The sequence below is a fragment of the Palaemon carinicauda genome, chromosome 2 (genome assembly GCF_036898095.1).
Source record: "Palaemon carinicauda isolate YSFRI2023 chromosome 2, ASM3689809v2, whole genome shotgun sequence".
NCBI lineage: Eukaryota > Metazoa > Arthropoda > Malacostraca > Decapoda > Palaemonidae > Palaemon > Palaemon carinicauda.
The window spans coordinates 48,844,803-48,864,076 of NC_090726.1; the positions used below are offsets into that span (position 1 = coordinate 48,844,803).

The 19,274-nt window shown below is 36.4% G+C and overlaps 2 protein-coding genes across 2 annotated transcripts in view; one reads left to right on the forward strand and one right to left on the reverse strand.

The window, feature by feature from the left end:
- Positions 1-8,359, forward strand: part of LOC137624733 (frizzled-9-like) — a 32,413-nt gene extending 24,054 nt beyond the window's left edge. The window contains exons 9-10 of the mRNA XM_068355687.1: positions 3,898-4,007; positions 6,270-8,359. Of these exons, the coding sequence (XP_068211788.1) occupies positions 3,898-4,007; positions 6,270-6,503 (344 nt within the window). The 3' untranslated portion in view covers positions 6,504-8,359. The remainder of the gene's footprint in view (positions 1-3,897; positions 4,008-6,269) is intronic.
- Positions 1-19,274, reverse strand: part of LOC137624743 (uncharacterized) — a 412,156-nt gene that overhangs the window by 50,705 nt on the left and 342,177 nt on the right. The window lies entirely within an intron of this gene.

The window sequence follows — 19,274 nt, forward strand, 5'->3', positions numbered from 1 at the left end:
TGATTCTCTGCTTCTTTCTCAATCTCAATTCTCAATTCTCCCAAGCCCTTCTCACTCTTTCCCCACCATTCATCCTCAACACGTGCCCAAACAATCTCAGTCCTGACACATTAATTCTGTTATCTTCACCACATCTGCCATTCTACTTATTTCTTCATTGACTACTTGTGTTAACTTATGTAGCATTCAGTATATACACTACACTGCACAGTACTACTGTATATGTGTATTTAGTGTTTCGAGCACTGTACTGTTTTTTTATATTTTTTTTTGGTGTAAGTGCATTTGCATATGAAGTGTTTATATAATTTTGTAGCCTTAGCTTTCTGAATGAATTTTGTATGATATTGATCTTCTGTACTTTACTGTATTAAAAAGTAATATCCTATAATTATTCAAATTCAATTAGATAAAAATAATAAATAATGAAAGCCGAAATAGAATGTTTAGTTAGTGACAACAAACACATGTCAAGTAAAACAAAGTAGATGAAGTGATGAAGTACAGCGTGTAAAAGAGGTATTAAAGCAATCAAGAATATGAGCAATGCTTTTAGACCTGAACTAGTTACTTGTTTAAAAATATTGAGAGCTCGCTAGTCTTATAGGAATATATTTGAAAATGATTCTGTATTTTCTAATCACATGTAACCACATTCTGTTGATTCCATGATTATTGATCCAATGGTGTATAAACAAGCGAGTGTGCCTGACAATTTATGACATAGACAATAACTGATTAAGTTAATTACTCCTTGTAACAATAATAATAATAATATAGGTCTTATATCGATGTTTACCCTCAAAATAAAATAATTACCCTTTTCTTTCTTCAATAGACTTGGATCTCTAATAAAAGCAATGAGAATCTATTACCTAATGGCACTAAGAACAGGCTTAGGCATGCCGCATCATCTTTTGTCTTTCAGTCGCTGTATCGTTTTAATGTTGGTGCCCCTTATGCCAGATTGTTTAGTCATTTTGTTTTCTAGTGCTTTTGGATGTTTTCCTGGATTTGCTAGTAATTACTGCATGAGGGTTGAAGAGCTAATAAAACCCGGGGGTAAAAAGTAAATATCAGGAAAGGTTGAAAATGATATATGACGAAGTGAAAGTAAGAGAAACTGGCAATTTAGAGGAGGAGTGGAAGTTAGTAAAAGAAAATTTTGTTGGGATTGCAAGTGATGTGTGTGGAAAGAAGGTTGTTGGAGGCAGCATGAGGAAAGGGCAGTGAATGGTGGAATGAAGGTAAAAGTGGAAGAGAAAAAGAGGGCTTTTGAAGAATGGCTGCAGAGTAATAGTATAGAGAAGTATGAAAAATATAAAGAGAAAAATGTGGAAGTAAATCACAACGTACGTGAGGCAAAGAGGGCAGCTGACCTGAGGTGGGGTCAGGGATTAGGTCATTCATATGAAGAGAATAAGAAGAAGTTTTGGAAAGAAGTGAAGAGATAAAAGGAAGGCTGGCTCAAGAATGGAAGAGACAGTGAAAGATGGAAATGGAAGGTTGTTAAAAGGAGAGGAGGCAAGGAAAAGATGGGCGGAATATTTTGAAAGTTTACTGAATGTTGAGGATAATAGGAAGGGAGATATAATTGCTGTTGCAGGTGTTGAGGTGCCAGTGATGGGAGATGAGAATGAGAGAGAGATTACAATAGATGAAGTGAGGAGAGCACTAGATGAAACGAGAGTAGGAAAAGCTTCTGGTATGGATGGTGTGAGAGCTGAGATGTTGAAGGAGGGGGGTGTGACTGTACTTGAATGGTTGGTGAGATTGTTTAATATGTGTTTTGTGTTGTCAATGGTACCAGTAGATTGAGTTTGTGCATGTATTGTACCACTATATAAGGGTAAGGGAGATGTGCATGAGTGTTGTAATTCAAGAGGTATTAGTTTGTTAAGCGTAGTTGGAAAAGTGTATGGTAGAGTATTGATTAATAGGATCAAGGATAAAACAGAGAATGCAATCTTGGAAATACAGGGTGGTTTTAGAAGAGGTAGGGTTGTATGAATCAGATTTTTACAGTTAGGCAGATATGCGAGAAATATTTAGCAAAAGGTAAGGAGGTGTATGTTGCGTTTATGGATCTGGAGAAAGCGTATGATAGAGTTGATAGGGAAGCAATGTGGAATGTGATGAGGTTATATGGAGTTGGTGGAAGGTTGTTGCAAGCAGTAGTAAAGCATGTGTTAGGATAGGAAATGAAGTGATTGGTTGGTTTCCGGTGAGAGAGGGGCTGAGACAGGGATGTGTGATGTCGCCGTGGTTGTTTAACTTGTATGTTGATGGAGTGGTGAGAGAGGTGAATGCTCGAGTGCTTGGACGAGGATTAAAACTGGTAGACGAGAATGACCATGAATGGGAGGTAAATCAGTTGTTGTTTGCGGATGATACTGTACTGGTTGCAGACACAGAAGAGAAGCTTGGACGATTAGTGACAGAATTTGGAAGAGTGTGTGAGAGAAGGAAGTTGAGAGTTGATGTGGGTAAGAGTAAGGTTATGAGATGTACGAGAAGGGAAGGTGGTGCAAGGTTGAATGTCATGATGAATGGAGAGTTACTTGAGGAGGTGGATCAGTTTAAGTACTTGGGGTCTGTTGTTGCAGCAAATGGTGGAGTGGAAGCAGATGTACATCAGAGAGTGAATGAAGGTTGCAAAGTGTTGGGGGCAGTTAAGGGAGTAGTAAAAAATAGAGGGTTGGGCATGAATGTAAAGAGAGTTCTATATGAGAAAGTGATTGTACCAACTGTGATGTATGGATCGGAGTTGTGGGGAATGAAAGTGATGGAGAGACAGAAATTGAATGTGTTTGAGATGAAGTGTCTAAGGAGTATGGCTGGTGTATCTCGAGTAGATAGGGTTAGGAACGAAGTGGTGAGAGTGAGAACAGGTGTAAGAAATGAGTTAGCAGCTAGAGTGGATATGAATGTGTTGAGGTGGTTTGGCCATGTTGAGAGAATGGAAAATGGATGTCTGCTAAAGAAGGTGATGAATGCAAGAGTTGATGGGAGAAGTACTAGAGGAAGGCCAAGGTTTGGGTGGATGGATGGAGTGAAGGAAGCTCTGGGTGATAGGAGGATAGATGTGAGCGAGGCAAGAGAGCATGCTAGAAATAGGAATGAATGGCGAGCGATTGTGACGCAGTTCCAGTAGGCCCTGCTGCTGCCTCCGATGCCTTAGATGACCGCGGAGGTAGCAGCAGTATGGGATTCAGCATTATGAAGCTTCATCTGTGGTGGATAATGTGGGAGGGTGGGCTGTGACACCCTAGCAGTACCAACTGAACTCGGTTGAGTCCCTTGTTAGGCTGGGAGGAACGTAGAGAGTAGAGGTCCCCTTTTTGTTTTTGTTTCTTTGTTGATGTCGGCTACCCCCCAAAATTGGGGGAAGTGCCATGGTATATGTATGTATGTATGTAACAATTTCTGTGAATAATCTATGCAGTAATTACTAGCAAATCCAGGAGAAAACATCCAAAAGCACTAGAAACCAAAATGACTAAACAATCTGGCGCGAGGGGCACCAACATTAAAACGATACAGCGACTGAAAGACGAAAGATGATGTGGCATGCCTAAGCTGTTCTTAGTGCCATTAGAAAATAGATTTTCATTGCTTCTATTAGAGGTCCAAGTCTATTGAAGAAAGAAAAGGGTAATTTTTTTTTATTTTAAGGGTAAACATTGATATAAGACCTTTATTATTACTATTACTTGCTCAGTTACAACCCTAGTTGGAAAAGCAGGATGCCATAAACCCAGGGGCCCCAACAGGGAAAATAGCCCTGTGAGAAAAGGAAACTGGGAAAGATAAAATATTTTAAGAACAGTAATAATGAGAGAACCTATATGAACATTGGGGGAACTTAATAGAAATAATGTCTTTCATTTTTTTCAGAATGCACGTTAGAACAGAGTATACCGTCTGTTGAAATCTTCATGTTGAAGATTTTCATGTCCTTAGTCGTTGGTATCACTTCTGGAATGTGGATTTGGTCATCAAAAACAGTAGGTGTATTTCGTCTTTTTGGATTAGATAAACAAAATACTAACGTAGTCTTCATTAATAGTTTTTGTTCATAATGTTCACTCTTTAGTTTACAGCTCTTGAAATTTTAGTCATCCATTTTTGTTTAAGCTTCTTGGTAACATTGAAATAAATATTTTTTTTCTATTATCAACAAGTTTAATGCCTTAGTCTCTATAATGTACTTGGTGTTTTAAGTGTTGACCATAGCTGGATGTTAATAAACTTAACTTTTAGATCTGGCATTCATGAGTTGTTTATTCTTTAAAGAAAAAATTCAACTAAATTAATAATAATAATTATAAGAGAAGACTCCTTCTTGATTTATAGAAGTAAAACCATTTGCTCCAGCTAAGGGAAGACATTGGTAAATAGTGGTAAGTGTAAATAAAGTCCCCTTACTGCAAAACTTTGAGGACCTTCTACCGTCTATCTATCTACTTCGGCACTTCTCCCACTTATGGGAGGTAGCTGACATTCAAAAAGAAATAAAAGGGTATTTTTTAATGTCATAGGAAGAGGAATTGTCACACTATGATTTTTGGCTTACCTCCATCTTGTCTCGTATGCGACTTGATTGCGTAATGCTTAATAATGATGTCACATTCTCTCTATAGTATTATGCTAAACGATGTTAATTTTACATGCATATATTGTGGGTTTCAAAACTAAAGGAAGAAGTTACTGTTTTTTGTGTTTATTTTCGGATATATGCTAAAGAAATGACTGCTAAAGGAATTGAAAATAATTTTATTTTCTCTGCATTGCAGAGGGTTATTTGAATAATCAGAAATAGATTTTTCAGTTTATACACAGTATTGCAGTTTTTAGTGTCTAGAATGTCTCTTGCTAAATTTAAGTGATTTATATACATTTTTCCTTCCTATTTTGACCATCAAAGACATGAGCCTTCAGTGGGAGCTACACAGTCTTCTTCAGTAGTTTTGAAACTGGAGAAGGCCTTGCTAGTGTCTGTACAATACATGACGTATAACAGATAAATGTTTATATTAATTCATAATTGCTTCTATATAATTGGACAGGTCCATGTCAGTATGTGCTGGACACACCCTCTTACACCACTAAAATAGCATAAATTTCTTCTACACTCAATGAGCTAATTACTGCACTGTAATTGTTAAGTGGCTACTTTCCACTTAGTAAGGGTAGAAGAGAGACTTTAGCTATGGTACTCTCTCTTCTAGGAGGACTCTTCAAAATCAAACCATTGTTCTTTAGTCTTGGGTAGTGCCATGGCCTCTATCATCTTCCACTGCCTTGAGTTAAGAGTACTCTTGCTTGAGGGTATACTCAGGCACACTATTTTATCTGTTTGCTTATTTCCTTTCCTCACTGGGCTATTTTCCCTGTTGGACCCCTTGGGTTTATAGCATCCTGCTTTTAAAGGTGACTGGTTTCAGTTCCGGTTCCATCAGAATAGATGCTAACCAGATCGTTAGCCGGGCAAGCCCAACCCCCCACTGTGGTGCCCTACCACAGCAGTAGCCTCCCCAGTAAACAGCTTAAACTCACGGTCCTGGGCGGGGATCGATCTCTTGCCATGCGACATGCTAGGCAAACACGTTACCATTGTACTAGCCAGGAGGCTAGAGTTGCAGTTTACCTAGTAATAATGATAATACCCAGGTAGTGTGGTATGCAGCACATGATTTCAGGGAAGTTTTATTGAAATAAACTTAATTTTTAAACTAAGATTGGTTATTTTAATAACCATATGGAGTACATGTAAGTTCACACCTGCCTCCCAACTCACGGTGCCTCTGATTTTCTTCACAGTTGCTATACTAAAGAATAAATGAGAATCCTCTTTGGTGGGACAGATGGCTTAACGTACATCATGCCAAGTATTTTTATTTTCTTAATTTTAGTCAATGCTGTCCATCAAAGAATGAACAACACTTGAACTTCAGGGAAGTATTGAAATAATTCATTTTACTTTTAAAATGTAGGTTATCATAAGGATCAGTCAAATCTGTAATTGATGATGTGACCAAAGGGAAGGATATTATACTATGAGTAGCAGATAAAAGCTACTGGAGGGATGTCACAGTTGTTTCATAGGTTAAATGTAGAACAGGAGTCGACACTGAACCCACAATCATTTCTTTGCTATTAAGATTGTTTTATGTTCTTTGATCTTGTCTTTTTTTTCCTTTGAACACAGTTCACAGGATAATTATTGCAGTTACAGTATTATAGAAACTGAGTTTCCTTTTAAATAGGTGCTGCTGTGGCAGAAATTCTTCTTGGGTCTGTGTTGCCAGCGTCGAAACCTAAGAAAGAAGGACGGACACGTCTATCACTTGCCAAACCAGGTGCCAACTATAGTCAAGTCCACCAATGGTTGTCAAGAATATAACCCTGCAAATCAAGATCACCCTCCACAGCCGTCTGGCTATCCGGCACACCATACGAACAGGCCACATCCCGTTGGTGTGCACTTATCCCAGGTTTAAGCGTTACTTACATTGTTATTAAAAGTTAATTTTTCATCGTGATGATAGATCATACAACTGTTTATTGTAGTGTTAATGAGAGAACCGTGCCAGTGAAATGGCAGTTATACCCTCAACAAGCCGAGAGAGTTGATACTTGTTAAGGTTTGGCATTTGTGAGGAAGACAAGGAAGTGTTGTAAAGAGTGCCTGTGGGTGTTCGTTGATTAAAGACAGTAGCTCGGAAAGCTCCGTTTTTCAGTTATGTAAGGTCATTATCTGTAAGTAATATAGTGAACAAGAAATGACATTTTGCTCCAGATTTTTATATTGGAAAGCTGTTTTTCAGAGAAGATGGAAATTTATTTTTGTGACTTCATCCATCATCTGGTTGATATAGGAATTTTAAATTACTATAAATGTTGTAGGGCGAGAATCATGTGAAAACTATATTATTGGTTATTCATGTGCCAATGAAGTTGAAGAAGAACTACAGTATACAGTATAGTACCAGTATTTTGGAAAAATGAATGAAGAAATCAATGAAAATGGTACAATTAAATTATACAGTATCTGTATTTTAGAAATGACAATTTTACTCAGGAATTGTATAAACTGTAGTTTTGAACTTTGTTTTAATTTTTATTTACAAAATCAGTTTTAGATTTTAAATTACAAAATCTATTTTGATGTGACTTCCATTAAAATTTCAATCTTAGCAAATTATCTGTTCCAATTATTAATAATTGCAGAGAGAGTTACACCTGTGAGAAATGTGGCTAGACTTAGAAATTCTTCGGTAATACCACACCTGGTCAACACGATGATTATGAATGCTATGTTCCTACTAACCTGTTCTTTGAAAAACCTATTTGGTTGATTGTGTATCTCCTTACGAAGACATTGAGGAACGATCTTGAAAAACATCATTCCAGGTGGCAGAGGTTTCACCGTGTAAGACTTGTAATGTTTTGATCCCTGGAATAAGTTTTTGACGGATGCAAGTGTTCTGCGAATAGAGTATGCCACATTTGATGGAAGGAAGTTTGAAATTGGTTATATAGTAAGCTGAACAGTTGTGTGACATTGATCCAGCAATACCAAACACTTATATTTTTAGGTATACATTGCATGGTAAGAAAAATTCAGATTGACATTGTATGATTAGGAAATTTTAACGATAAAACCTTTGTACAAATGTTATTTTCTTTTTGGACATTTCAAATTACAGAAGAAAAATCTGAAATCTGAACCGAGATATAATAACTGACCTTTCTTGATATGCGATTCAATAATGGTTTTGTATAGATTTTTTTTAATAGATTTATTGTTTATGAAATAAACAATATTTTAAGATGTGCTGTTTATGAAATGAACAATATTTTAAAATCTTCATGAAATACAGAATGGGATTTTAAAAAGATGTTTTCAATAATGAAACAAAATTTGAACAACTACCTCTCAAGACTTTAATGACAAACATAATTATCAGTCATTTCAAAGTTTTAATATGAATGCGAGTTAAATTCTCAAAAACATAAACTATTTCCGTATTAAAAAATTTTTTTTTTGTCTGGCTGTACCATACATTCATTGGCAAACAAAATTCCACTAAAATCTCATTACTATTTTGTACATATAAGTATCTTTTGTTTAGCAGTATTACTATATTGAATATATGACAGATCTCGCTTCCAGTTCAAGGTTTAGTGGTTCAATTGCACAACATATTTTCAGCATACCACTAACTAATAACTCTTGACCTCAAAGTGTGTATGATGTACATAATGTATATCCCTAGCTGTGTTAGGTGTCCTTTATTTATGTATATTTTTGTACATATTACAGTAGATGTAAACCAATATATATGCTGTATACAATGATGATTTGATTAACCTTTTTATGTAATAAGAAAATTCTCCATAACATGAAGTGATTGTGATGTAAGTGTACAGGTGGTTGTAAATTTGAAAATTTGTCTTCAGACGAGTCAGTAGTTAAGTTATAAATTCTGTTTATGTACTGTAAAAGACGAGAAACCTACTAGGTTAAAGTGAAGTTTTTCAAGTGAAGCCAGAAATGTATTTGTTTATTAAATTTATTAAAAACTTTATACCTTGTGAAATGTATTCAAACTACATAAATGCATCAAGTGACATTGGAACTGTATATCTTGTCAAATAAGAGTTGGCTGCTAAAGACAGCCATATAGGTTTCATTTTTCTTTTGTCCTAACATTACTTCTATCTTTCATTCAGTGAAGCAGGTTATTATTGTTGGCAGAGGTGTTATTAATGCAAATTTTGAATAGAAATAATGGTTGAGTTCAATGAGAAAGACCAGGAACAGCATCCCAGATACTCATTTAGCATGGACTTTGCAGAAACTTTGTAACTACCGTACTGTATTTCTTCAAGTTGGTGATTTACAAGTGGCCTATAGCCTGGAATGATACCTCAGCTCTTACCACTTTGGAATGTGTTTGCTGTAGGCTGTATGCGAAGTAGTCTTCCGTCAATTTTCCAGGGTTTGAGGCTGTGAACTCTTAACAGCAATTAACGAATGTCTGAGAGTGCATTTGTCAGTGGTTGAATGAAGCTGGGAGTTTTCGTAACAAGGAGATCATAACTGCTATCCAGGATGCTGCTGAAGATGACAAAAATGTCAACAGGTTCAGCAAGGTCTACACTAGATAATTATCCTCTTCATGTTTTCCGACCAATCAACTTATAAGAGGGAATGCTTAGGGGCATCTTGGTCCATTTTCTTTGTACTGCAAGGACCAACATCGTCAGGTTACATGAGCAACAGTTCTTCTATCTGCAATGATTTCTTCAAGCTGCGTACCACAACATCCGATATCATCACTTAACTGATCATCCATTAGAACCATCATCTATGTTAAGTCTATAGTCCAGTACATCTGCCATCGTTGTTCCAATTTCACTCCCCTCGTCTTGTTTACCAGTTGATCCAGAGTCCAATACCTCGCTTATTATGGATCATCCCAAATCTTGAACCTCTTCTAACACTTGGAATTGTTAATATTAGGGAACTAGCACACATGAGATGGTGTATCAGTGTCTCTTCAGTACCACTAGCCACAGTGGATGCTATCTTCAGGTAAGTTTCAAAAGTAATTGAATATGTGTGTGAGAGGGAGAGTAATTTTAAGAAAATTTATGATTATTCAAAATCCATAACTTGTGTAGTATTGTACCTTTCACCTCATAGATTATATACAGTAACATCATATACAGTATATATGCTTGTAATCATAATAATGTTCATATGTGACCCGTTGGCTTATACTTATGCTGTATACTACTGTAGCAAAGAAAGTGGAACAAGAAGAAAATTGAAATAACGGGAGTCTGCCGCATTACCTGTAGTGTTCGACAATACGTCCATTGTGCAACTGCAAAGGTTAGTTTCATTGTTCTTATTTATATACAGCATTAATTTTTTTATTCATACCAACATATATTGCATCATTTAGTTGCCTGTGTGTGATGGTATACTTATAGTACTTCAAAGTACAGTACAGTACAGTACTTAATCATAAATATGTTTTTAAGTTAGGCTCTCATGATGTGAAATTTTTGAGTTTGATAGTTTATTTTGCTTGCTAAAGTTGTATGTTTTGTTCTTAACACATATTGTATACTGCAATCTGGTATACAGTACTTATTTCTTTTGGTTTTATGCATTAGTATTGTGTGTGTTTGCATAAGCTAGGCAACTTAGCTTAAGACTTTGGAGTAGCATAGCTGCAGCTGGAACCGTTCCCTTAACCACAATTTGGCTGTATATTCGTCCTCATTGAAAATGTATGTTTAGTGATTGAGGGATTAATTTAATTAAAATAATAGAAGTCAGGACCCATTAGATATTCATTGTTCTTGATAAGGTACACAGATGGCAGTACATGAACCATATCTAAAATATGACTCGATTTGAAAATAAATGCTAATCATATTTAGTGCTACATTAGATGATAATCTTGGTAGATACTGTTTGCAGTGGAAGTGGAATGAAAGAAAGGTAAAATTAATGTGATCAATGACTTATGGTTCAGTACTGTTTTCCTTATTTCAGCTAGTCTTCTTCAGTATTCATAGTGTGTTTGCACCTCACTGCAGGTGTGTCCTAATTAGCATTTGTTGACAAATCTATTCTTATGCTTTCTTTTGCCAACATGGTAACACCTTGTTACAACTCAATGAGACTTTTATGATTATGAGATATTGATTACTTATTGTTTGTGTCTTTACCTATGGAGCCAGATTGATATTCTCACCATCTGATTTCAATAGTTAGGTTCTGTGCAAGGGTTTGTAAGACACATGTAGTGTAGCATAATGTACACAGTATAAGAATGTGGTTTGTAGAGATAAGGAAGGCAATTTAGAAGATAAGTGTGAGGAATGTCAAGGATTGTCAGAGCATGAAATGTTAACTTTATTGAATCAGGAAAGGTAAAGACGAAGGTAGTAAAAGAGCTAGAAAGGAATCTGATAAAGAAGGAAGTAGGTACTGTACTCAAAGATTGTTGTAAGGTCTAAGCCCTATCCTAATCCCTCTCTCATGTTCCTATTCCCTTTTCATTAATAATTTTTTCTTCCCACTGTAAGTCTCCACTTTTAGTTCACTCTGTGGTTCAAGGTGACATGCAGCAAGATATTGAATATTGTATTATAATTAGAGAAAACTTTAGCTGAATTAACTAGTACATTTTTATCAAGATTTGTCACATTATTTTTACAACCTAGGTAAGTAAGGGTGCATAGATACCTGGAGTATCGTTTACCATAACCAAAGGCTTTCCAGCTACTTTAATCAGCTACCATGTGGATGCTGTGGTTCCCAAGATATATCCACCTGCATTTAGTTATATATTCCATACTCCTGGTCCAAGGCTGTAACTGTGAGTACATCAATTTGTACTGAGGTGTTTATGGCTGGTTTAACACCTACTTTAATGGGTTGTATTAACTTGCAATGATGGCTCGTGCAACTTGTGTGCATTAATGCCTAGAATGAAACCTTGAATATCTGATCTTTTTGCTCATACCAAGACAGACTTGCTCGTGTTAACTACTGTATGACTTGTGTTCTTGCTTTTACAACTAGCAAATCTGCTCTGATTTCTTGGATTACACATCCAATTAACCTATCTGCTCCCATTTCATCTGCACTTTAGTCTCAACAGTTCCCCTGGCAATCTTTTCTGACCTTGCTATAGCAAAGATTTTCAAACTTGTCATCTACCGCTTTCTTGTAATTGTTTCCTTTCTGTGACCAAGACAATATGGAGTCACGAGAAAGCTTTCCCATCTCTCCAGCTGCTGCTTTTGAAAATTCTCCACTTTTCATGGCTGACACTTGGGTACCCAAGACATCTGATGCAGCTGTTTTTACGTCTTCCTAGGCTGTGAAGGAGGTTAGTTCTGCCAAACAGCTTATTTAGGTGGGGAATGCCACAACAGCACAACCTTAGATACTCCTTTTCATGAAGCCTGAGCTGCTGCAATTTTTTTACTCACTTAACTAGGATGGAGTAGTTATATTCTGATCATTAACAGTACAGTACATGAGACTCGGACAGTAAAGAACCTTTCTTGTGTCTACTGGCATATATGAATTCCAGTCGGCTAATCTTCCTAATTTGTGTAATTCTGTTTATGAAAAGTTTGAGAAATCCGCAGTTACTCTTCAGACTTTATCCCTGTCCAAGATTTATATCACCCTGCTAGCTTTTGACTTTAAGGTCTTGTTTTTCAAGTAGTAGGTTTGCCAAGGCACCAGCCACCCATTGAGATACTACTGCCAGAGAGTTAATAGGTCCATTGACTTGCCAGATGGTACTGCGTTGTATCTCTGGTTATGGATAATTTTTCCTTTGCCTACACATGCACTGAGTAGTTGGTCAATTCTCTACACACTTCTTTTTCCTGATACACCTGACAATACAGAGATAACTGAAAAATTCTTCTTCACTCCAGGGGTTAACTACAGCACTGCTATTGTTCAGTGGCTACTTTCCTCTTGGTAAGGGTAGAAGAGACACTTTCAGGTATGGTAAGCAGCTCTTCTCGGAGGACACTCCAAACTTAAACCATTTTTCTCTAGTCTTTGGTACAGTATTGCCATAGCCTCTGTACCATGGTCTTGCACTGTCTTTGATTAGAGTTCTCTTGCTTAAAAGTACACTCGGGCACACACTATTTTTTTTCTTATTTCCTTTCTTTACTGGATTATTTTCCCTGTTGGAGCCCTTGTCACAATCTGGATATCGTGATGAACTGGTGACAGTTACATCTCGCACCCAATCAGAAGTTGAAGGATCTAGCTATGTTTATAGACAACAGAAGCAATTCTTTCCATCAGACAATTGAATCAGCAAGCACAGTGAGGTGGAGTGACTGTTCTGTCCAGACTACTTCCAGCTCGATGTTGGCAAAGTCTTCTTGACCACCTTTACTCGAGAAGCTCATTCCTCAGGGGAGTCATGGACATCACTAGAGTTCCTTTCAGTAATATTGGGGGATTACTGGTTAGTCTACAGAGATCTCTCATTCCATCTTGTTCCAGCGGAACAGGAGGTACAGCCCTAACTTTCCTTATGGCTGGAAAAGGAAAACCTCACCAGGGAAATCCCTCTCTACTCCCCACTTCTAAACTTGCAACTGTTCCCAAGTACATTGAAGGACAGGTGGGGCTATCACCTGGGGGACTAGGTTACATCAAATATATGGTCAGCAGAAGAAATGTATCTGCATCAACGTCGCTTCTCCTTTGGTAGTTATCATTTTCTTGTGGTTGTTCCAATAGTATAGACCTGTAATTTGTGTTCAATCAGGAGTATTTGAGGATGAAAATAGGTTCTATCTATGTTTTTGTGTGTTTCAAACATTTTTAATTTTCAGAAATCAATCTTTTATCCAGGACAGACAATGGTTAAAGTTTTGCAACTACGTTCCTTTGCAGTTGTGAACCACAGGAATAAGGGCGTGAAGCTGATATTGAAACTAGGATAAAGGTAGCTTGGGCATAAGGGGGATGGATGGGAGGAGTAGTGTATGGGGAAAGGATACCAAATGAACTAGAATTCTGGATCTATTGTACCATAATTAGGGCAGGGATGATATAAGGCTCGGAAACATGGGCCATTAATGAAGGAGGAGTAACAGAAGCTGTAGTAAAGAGAAATGAGGATGCTGAAGTTCCATTTGGGGATCTCGCTGCATGAGAGCCTTGCAAATAAAGAAATTAGAAGTGACGCAGTGATAGAGTACTTGCGTAATAAGAATCAAAATTGGGACTGTATGGGCTTAGTAAAAAATGGGTAATGGGGAAGCAGCGAATAGGGCTCGGGTGGAACTCGTTGGCAGTGGAAAGTGAAGAGGAAAGCAAAGGATTAGACAACGAAATAGCTAGAAATAATCATAAGATGAACCATTAAGGCAATCAACCCCTTAGTACATGAGCCCGTAATGTGGTAGTGCTGTCGCAAGCAGTATTTGAGGGTTCCTTCGACCCCTTGCTGCACTTAGTTTTATATTCTACTTTGTCTCCTTTCCCACTTCTTCCATCTTCCTGCCCAAACTTTTCTAACTTTTACTTCATGGTGGAACTGCAGGATTTAACAAAAGTTGCATTAGGGTGGTGAATGGACTCACAGGGCCCAGCGTAGTATTATATAGCCAAAATCCATACATCCAGTAAGGTAAATGGCATCCTTGGTCAGGTAAGGTTAGACGAAAAATCCTCTGAAATCTCATTTATTTCTTCACATAGACATTTTGTTTTCTCTTTTAACTTAAGTGTGCTTAGTTTATCAACATGGTCTCTTTATTATCATCATAATAAATTCATTCATTATTTTATTATGTTTTCTAATAGACATTCATTGGGTATCAAAATCCATAATTATATGCGTTTTATATTTAAAAATAGCAGGAGCTTTCGCACTTTTTAAATATACAAGTTTACAATGCATATAATTATTGATTTTAATATCCAAGATCAACAGACATGGCATAGTGTTTTATTCAAGTTAGATATTCATTGTTGTTTTATGATTGAATTCCATGTCCCATTTTTTTCTAATTGTTTGCAATTTATTTTATATTTGTCTTTTTCATAACCAATCTTATTTAGATTAAGGTTTAAATTGTCATATTCTTTCATTTTTAAGATGATCCTTGATTATTTCATAGAGGATAGGCCTGCTATTCCTGCTACTCTCAAAAGTATATCTCAGGTATAAAAACATGTTTTTCATGTCCCTAGAGTAGAATGATATAACAAATCTTTCATGGTCATAGCATGTTGTATACCTTTTGACATTTAGTATTATTCTTTTACACTTGGTTATCTATTTTTAAACTCTGTATTACTTGTTTGGTTAGTTCCCTTGCTTTTAGTCCCTTCCAACAAAGATTCTTTATCATAACTTGCCCCAAATTTTACTAGACTTCTTTGCCATTTTCCTTCTATTTTTATTTGATATGGGATACACCTGTATTCTCTAGAGCTGGCTTTAGTTTATTGTTTGTAACCCTTAATGTTAATTTTCATTCCCTTCATTAACATTAACATTCATTGTCCAGGATACCATCCACCCGTTAAGATACTGCCGCTAGAGAATTATTGGGTCCTTTGACTGGCCTGACAGTACTACATTGGATCCCTCTCTCTGGTTACGCTCATTTTTCCTTTGCCTACACGCACCAAATAGTCTGGCCTATTCTATACACACACTCTTCTGTCCTCATACACCTAACAACACTGAGATTACCAAACAATTCTTCTCTCTCAAAGGGTTAACTGCTGCACTGTAATAGCTCAGTGGCTACTTTCCTCTTGGTAAGGGTAGAAGAGAGACTTTAGCTATGGTAAGCAGCTCTTCTAGGAGGACACTCAAAAATCAAACCATTGTTCTCTAGTTTTGGGTAGGGCCATAGCCTCTGTATTATGGTCTTCCACTGTCTTGGGAGAGTTCTCATGTCTGAGGGTATACTCGGGGACACTATTCTATCCGATTTCTCTTCCTTTGATTATTTTGAAGTTTTTATAATTTATAAAAATTTATTTCAATTTTTGTTACTGTTCTTAAATATTTCATTTCAATTGTTAATTAATTCTCTTATTTCCTTGTTTCCTCACAGGGCTATTTTCAATGTTGGAGACCCTGGGCTTATAGGATCTCCTAGTATTATATGATTTGAAGGGTTTTATATCTGTAACAAAATGTAGGATTTTCTGTCTTCCTCTGTATTTCCCGAGTAATTTCACCTTGATGTCGCTGACATTAAACCTAGTAAGCAGCTCCTCTAGGAGAAGGACACTCCAAAATCAAACCATTGTTCTCTAGTCTCGGGTAGTGTCATAGCCTCTGTACCATGGTCTTCCACTGTCTTGGGTTAGAGTTCTCTTGCTCGAGGGTACACTCGGGCACACTATTCTATGTAATTTCTCTTCTTGTTTTGTTAAAGTTTTTATAGTTTATATAGGAAAGGTTTATTTTAATGTTACTGTTCTTAAAATATTTTATTTTTACGTGTTTCCTTTCCTCACTGGGCTATTTTCCCTGTTGGAGCCCCTGGGCTAATAGCATCTTGCTTTTCCAACTAGGGTTGTAGCTTAGCAAGTAATAATAATATAATAATAATAATAATAAGAGAAAGTGAGAAAGGTGTCATGTAAAAAAATGCCATTCAGTTTAGAGGGAAAACCTATTTCTATCTCATGGCCTTTTTGCAGGAAACACTTCTAGTTCTGAAATATTTTAAATATAGACAATTGAATAATTAATAAGAAAATAACAGATGACGCCTTGGGGGAAGACAGTCAAACGAGATATTATTCATATGGAATTTCCCATGTAAAACAAAGTTCATTCCTTGAGGAGGAAACCAAAGATTGTTTACAAATGGCAAGTGTGACTGACGTCTTCCCTTATCAAAACAATAGGTTTGTGACGTCATATCCGGCATTGCTATTTTAAGTCTTAATTTAGGCTCTTTCCGGTCGTGTGGCTTTATCTTAAGGTGACATTGCAAATGTTACTTGGCTGTTCAGCGTAGAATGAAGGGTGTGGATAGGACACACACACACACACACACACACACATATATATATATATATATATATATATATATATATATATATATATATATATATATATATATATATGTGTGTGTGTGTGTGTGTGTGTGATTGTAATGTATGTATGTATTAAAGCAACGAAAAGAAAAGTTAAGACCCTTTTTCTAGTGAATCTGTGAATGTAACCCAGAAGGCAAACGCACTAACACACACACACACACACACACACACACACACACACATATATATATATATATATATATATGTATATATATATATATATATATATATATATATATATATATATATATATATATATATGTGTGTGTGTGTGTGTGTGTGTGTATGAGACATAGTCGTGCAGACAACCTAGAGGGAATGGTGTGGAGTATTTGTTAGTATTGGTAATCCCCCACCCATCTTTCACGTCCTCCCAGGTCATTCCCAAGGGCGCTAGAGAGGACTATTAAGTAATTAACACCTCCGTCAATTAAGAAACAGGGAAATATGACGTCAGTTAAAAATATAAAAAAAATAATAAGGAAATCGTTTGTAATATTATTTCCGAATGAATTAAAATTATAATAATGTTAGAGATTGTAGTAGAATCAAGGTTTTTTTGTGTTTATCTGTTAGTTAACTGAATGTGGTATGTTATAGATCCTGGAAGTTGAATGGGGAGCATTCCTATAAGTGGATTTTTCCTGTAGGGGTTGGGCTCTCTCTCTCTCTCTCTCTCTCTCTCTCTCTCTCTCTCTCTCTCTCTCTCTCTCTCTCTCTCTCTCTCTCTCTCAAAATACCCAAATGGGCGTAATAAATTGATAAAAAATCTCTCTCTCTCTCTCTCTCTCTCTCTCTCTCTCTCTCTCTCTCTCTCAAATGGGTGCAATAAATTGATTAAACCAAAATATTATCTCTCTCTCTCTCTCTCTCTCTCTCTCTCTCTCTCTCTCTCTCTCTCTCTCTCTCTCTCTCAAATGGGTGCAATAAATTGATTAAACCAAAATATTATCTCTCTCTCTCTCTCTCTCTCTCTCTCTCTCTCTCTCTCTCTCTCTCTCTCTCTCTCTCTCTCTCTCTCTCTCTCTCTCTCTCTCTCTCTCTCAAATGGGTGCAATAAATTGATTAAACCAAAATATTATCTCTCTCTCTCTCTCTCTCTCTCTCTCTCTCTCTCTCTCTCTCTCTCTCTCAAATGGGTGCAATAAATTGATTAAACCAAAATATTATCTCTCTCTCTCTCTCTCTCTCTCTCTCTCTCTCTCTCTCTCTCTCTCTCTCTCGTTCGTCTTCATCATCATCTTTATCCTCACCTTCTTCTTCTTCTTTGTCTTCATCTTCTTCTTCTGTGCATAATAAAAAGGCAAAACGAATGTATACTGGTAATAAATACTCTCAGTTCAATTTGAATTAAGGTAATTTGATAAGCTTGAGATGGTAATAATGTCCATACGTCTGTTAATTTCCTTCAGTATTGACGGCATGGGTACACTTCACGAAAAATAACTATAAATACAAACATATTTACAACTACAATATTAAATTTGTTAGAATTTATCATTTCATGAAGTTTAAAATGATTCTGTTAAACTTCAGAAACCATTTCCGATTGCTCATTTGTGAGAAAGAGCCCGTGCCATCATACGAATTTTATAATACATTCATTAATATCAGACTAAAGTCTCCCAGATGAAAACTGATCAAACCTTGGACATGTCTGAGCCCTTTGTCCTGCAGTAGATTAGAAACGGCTGCATATGCTGTTGTTAATCTATGAAACGAGATATCATTTTTTTTTAATTATGATAATTATCATTATTACTATGTATGTTATCCGGATGCTATACAGTCATTAGAAGTTTCAAGGCTCCGGATGCTCTTGAAGTATTGTCTTGGCAATTATTAATTATTATAATGACGTCACGACGTCTCCTAGTCATTTGGAATACCCGCATTTAAAGAGTTGCCAGTTGAGGTTTATACCAATTCAATTTTTTATTATTTTAATGATACATTGGATCATTTGGATGCTATAAAAACTTCCCTCTTATATATTTGCTTGAACTACATCGATGAGATAGATCTGTATCTATTTTTTCCTTAATTTCAATATACCTTTTTTGGGGGATAATTATTAAGAATATACGACATGGCATCTCATCGTAATTTTAAAGGGAATTACTATCTTGCATAGATAAAAGACGGGTGTCATGTTAAGTGCCGATAGTGAGGTCTGGTGTCTCAAAGATATAAGTCCCAGAAGTTATACTTGAAAAACACAACGAAATTAAGTTTTTTAAGATATCTTTTTTCCAGCAGTGAAGGAAAATTATTTACTGGATTTTCAGTGTTTTTATTCATAGAAATTATTCTGAAACACCAAAGCAGCCTAGTAAGATACTAGAAACGTGATTCATTCTTGCAAAAATGTTTGAAGAAACTACTATATTCGGAAAAATGTGGATGATTATGTTATTAGCTTCACTAACATCAGCGGCTCCTATGTCTGATACAACCAACATTACCCTGAAAGTTGAGCCAAGAGTTTTAGACACGCATCGAATTACAATATATATCGAACCCCTCGTGAACTTTACGGAGGCTGGAGCTACGTCTGCTGAATTTCTTGACGAAGGAGCAGATCTCATACAAGAGGACGAGAATTTTGAGAACCTAAAAC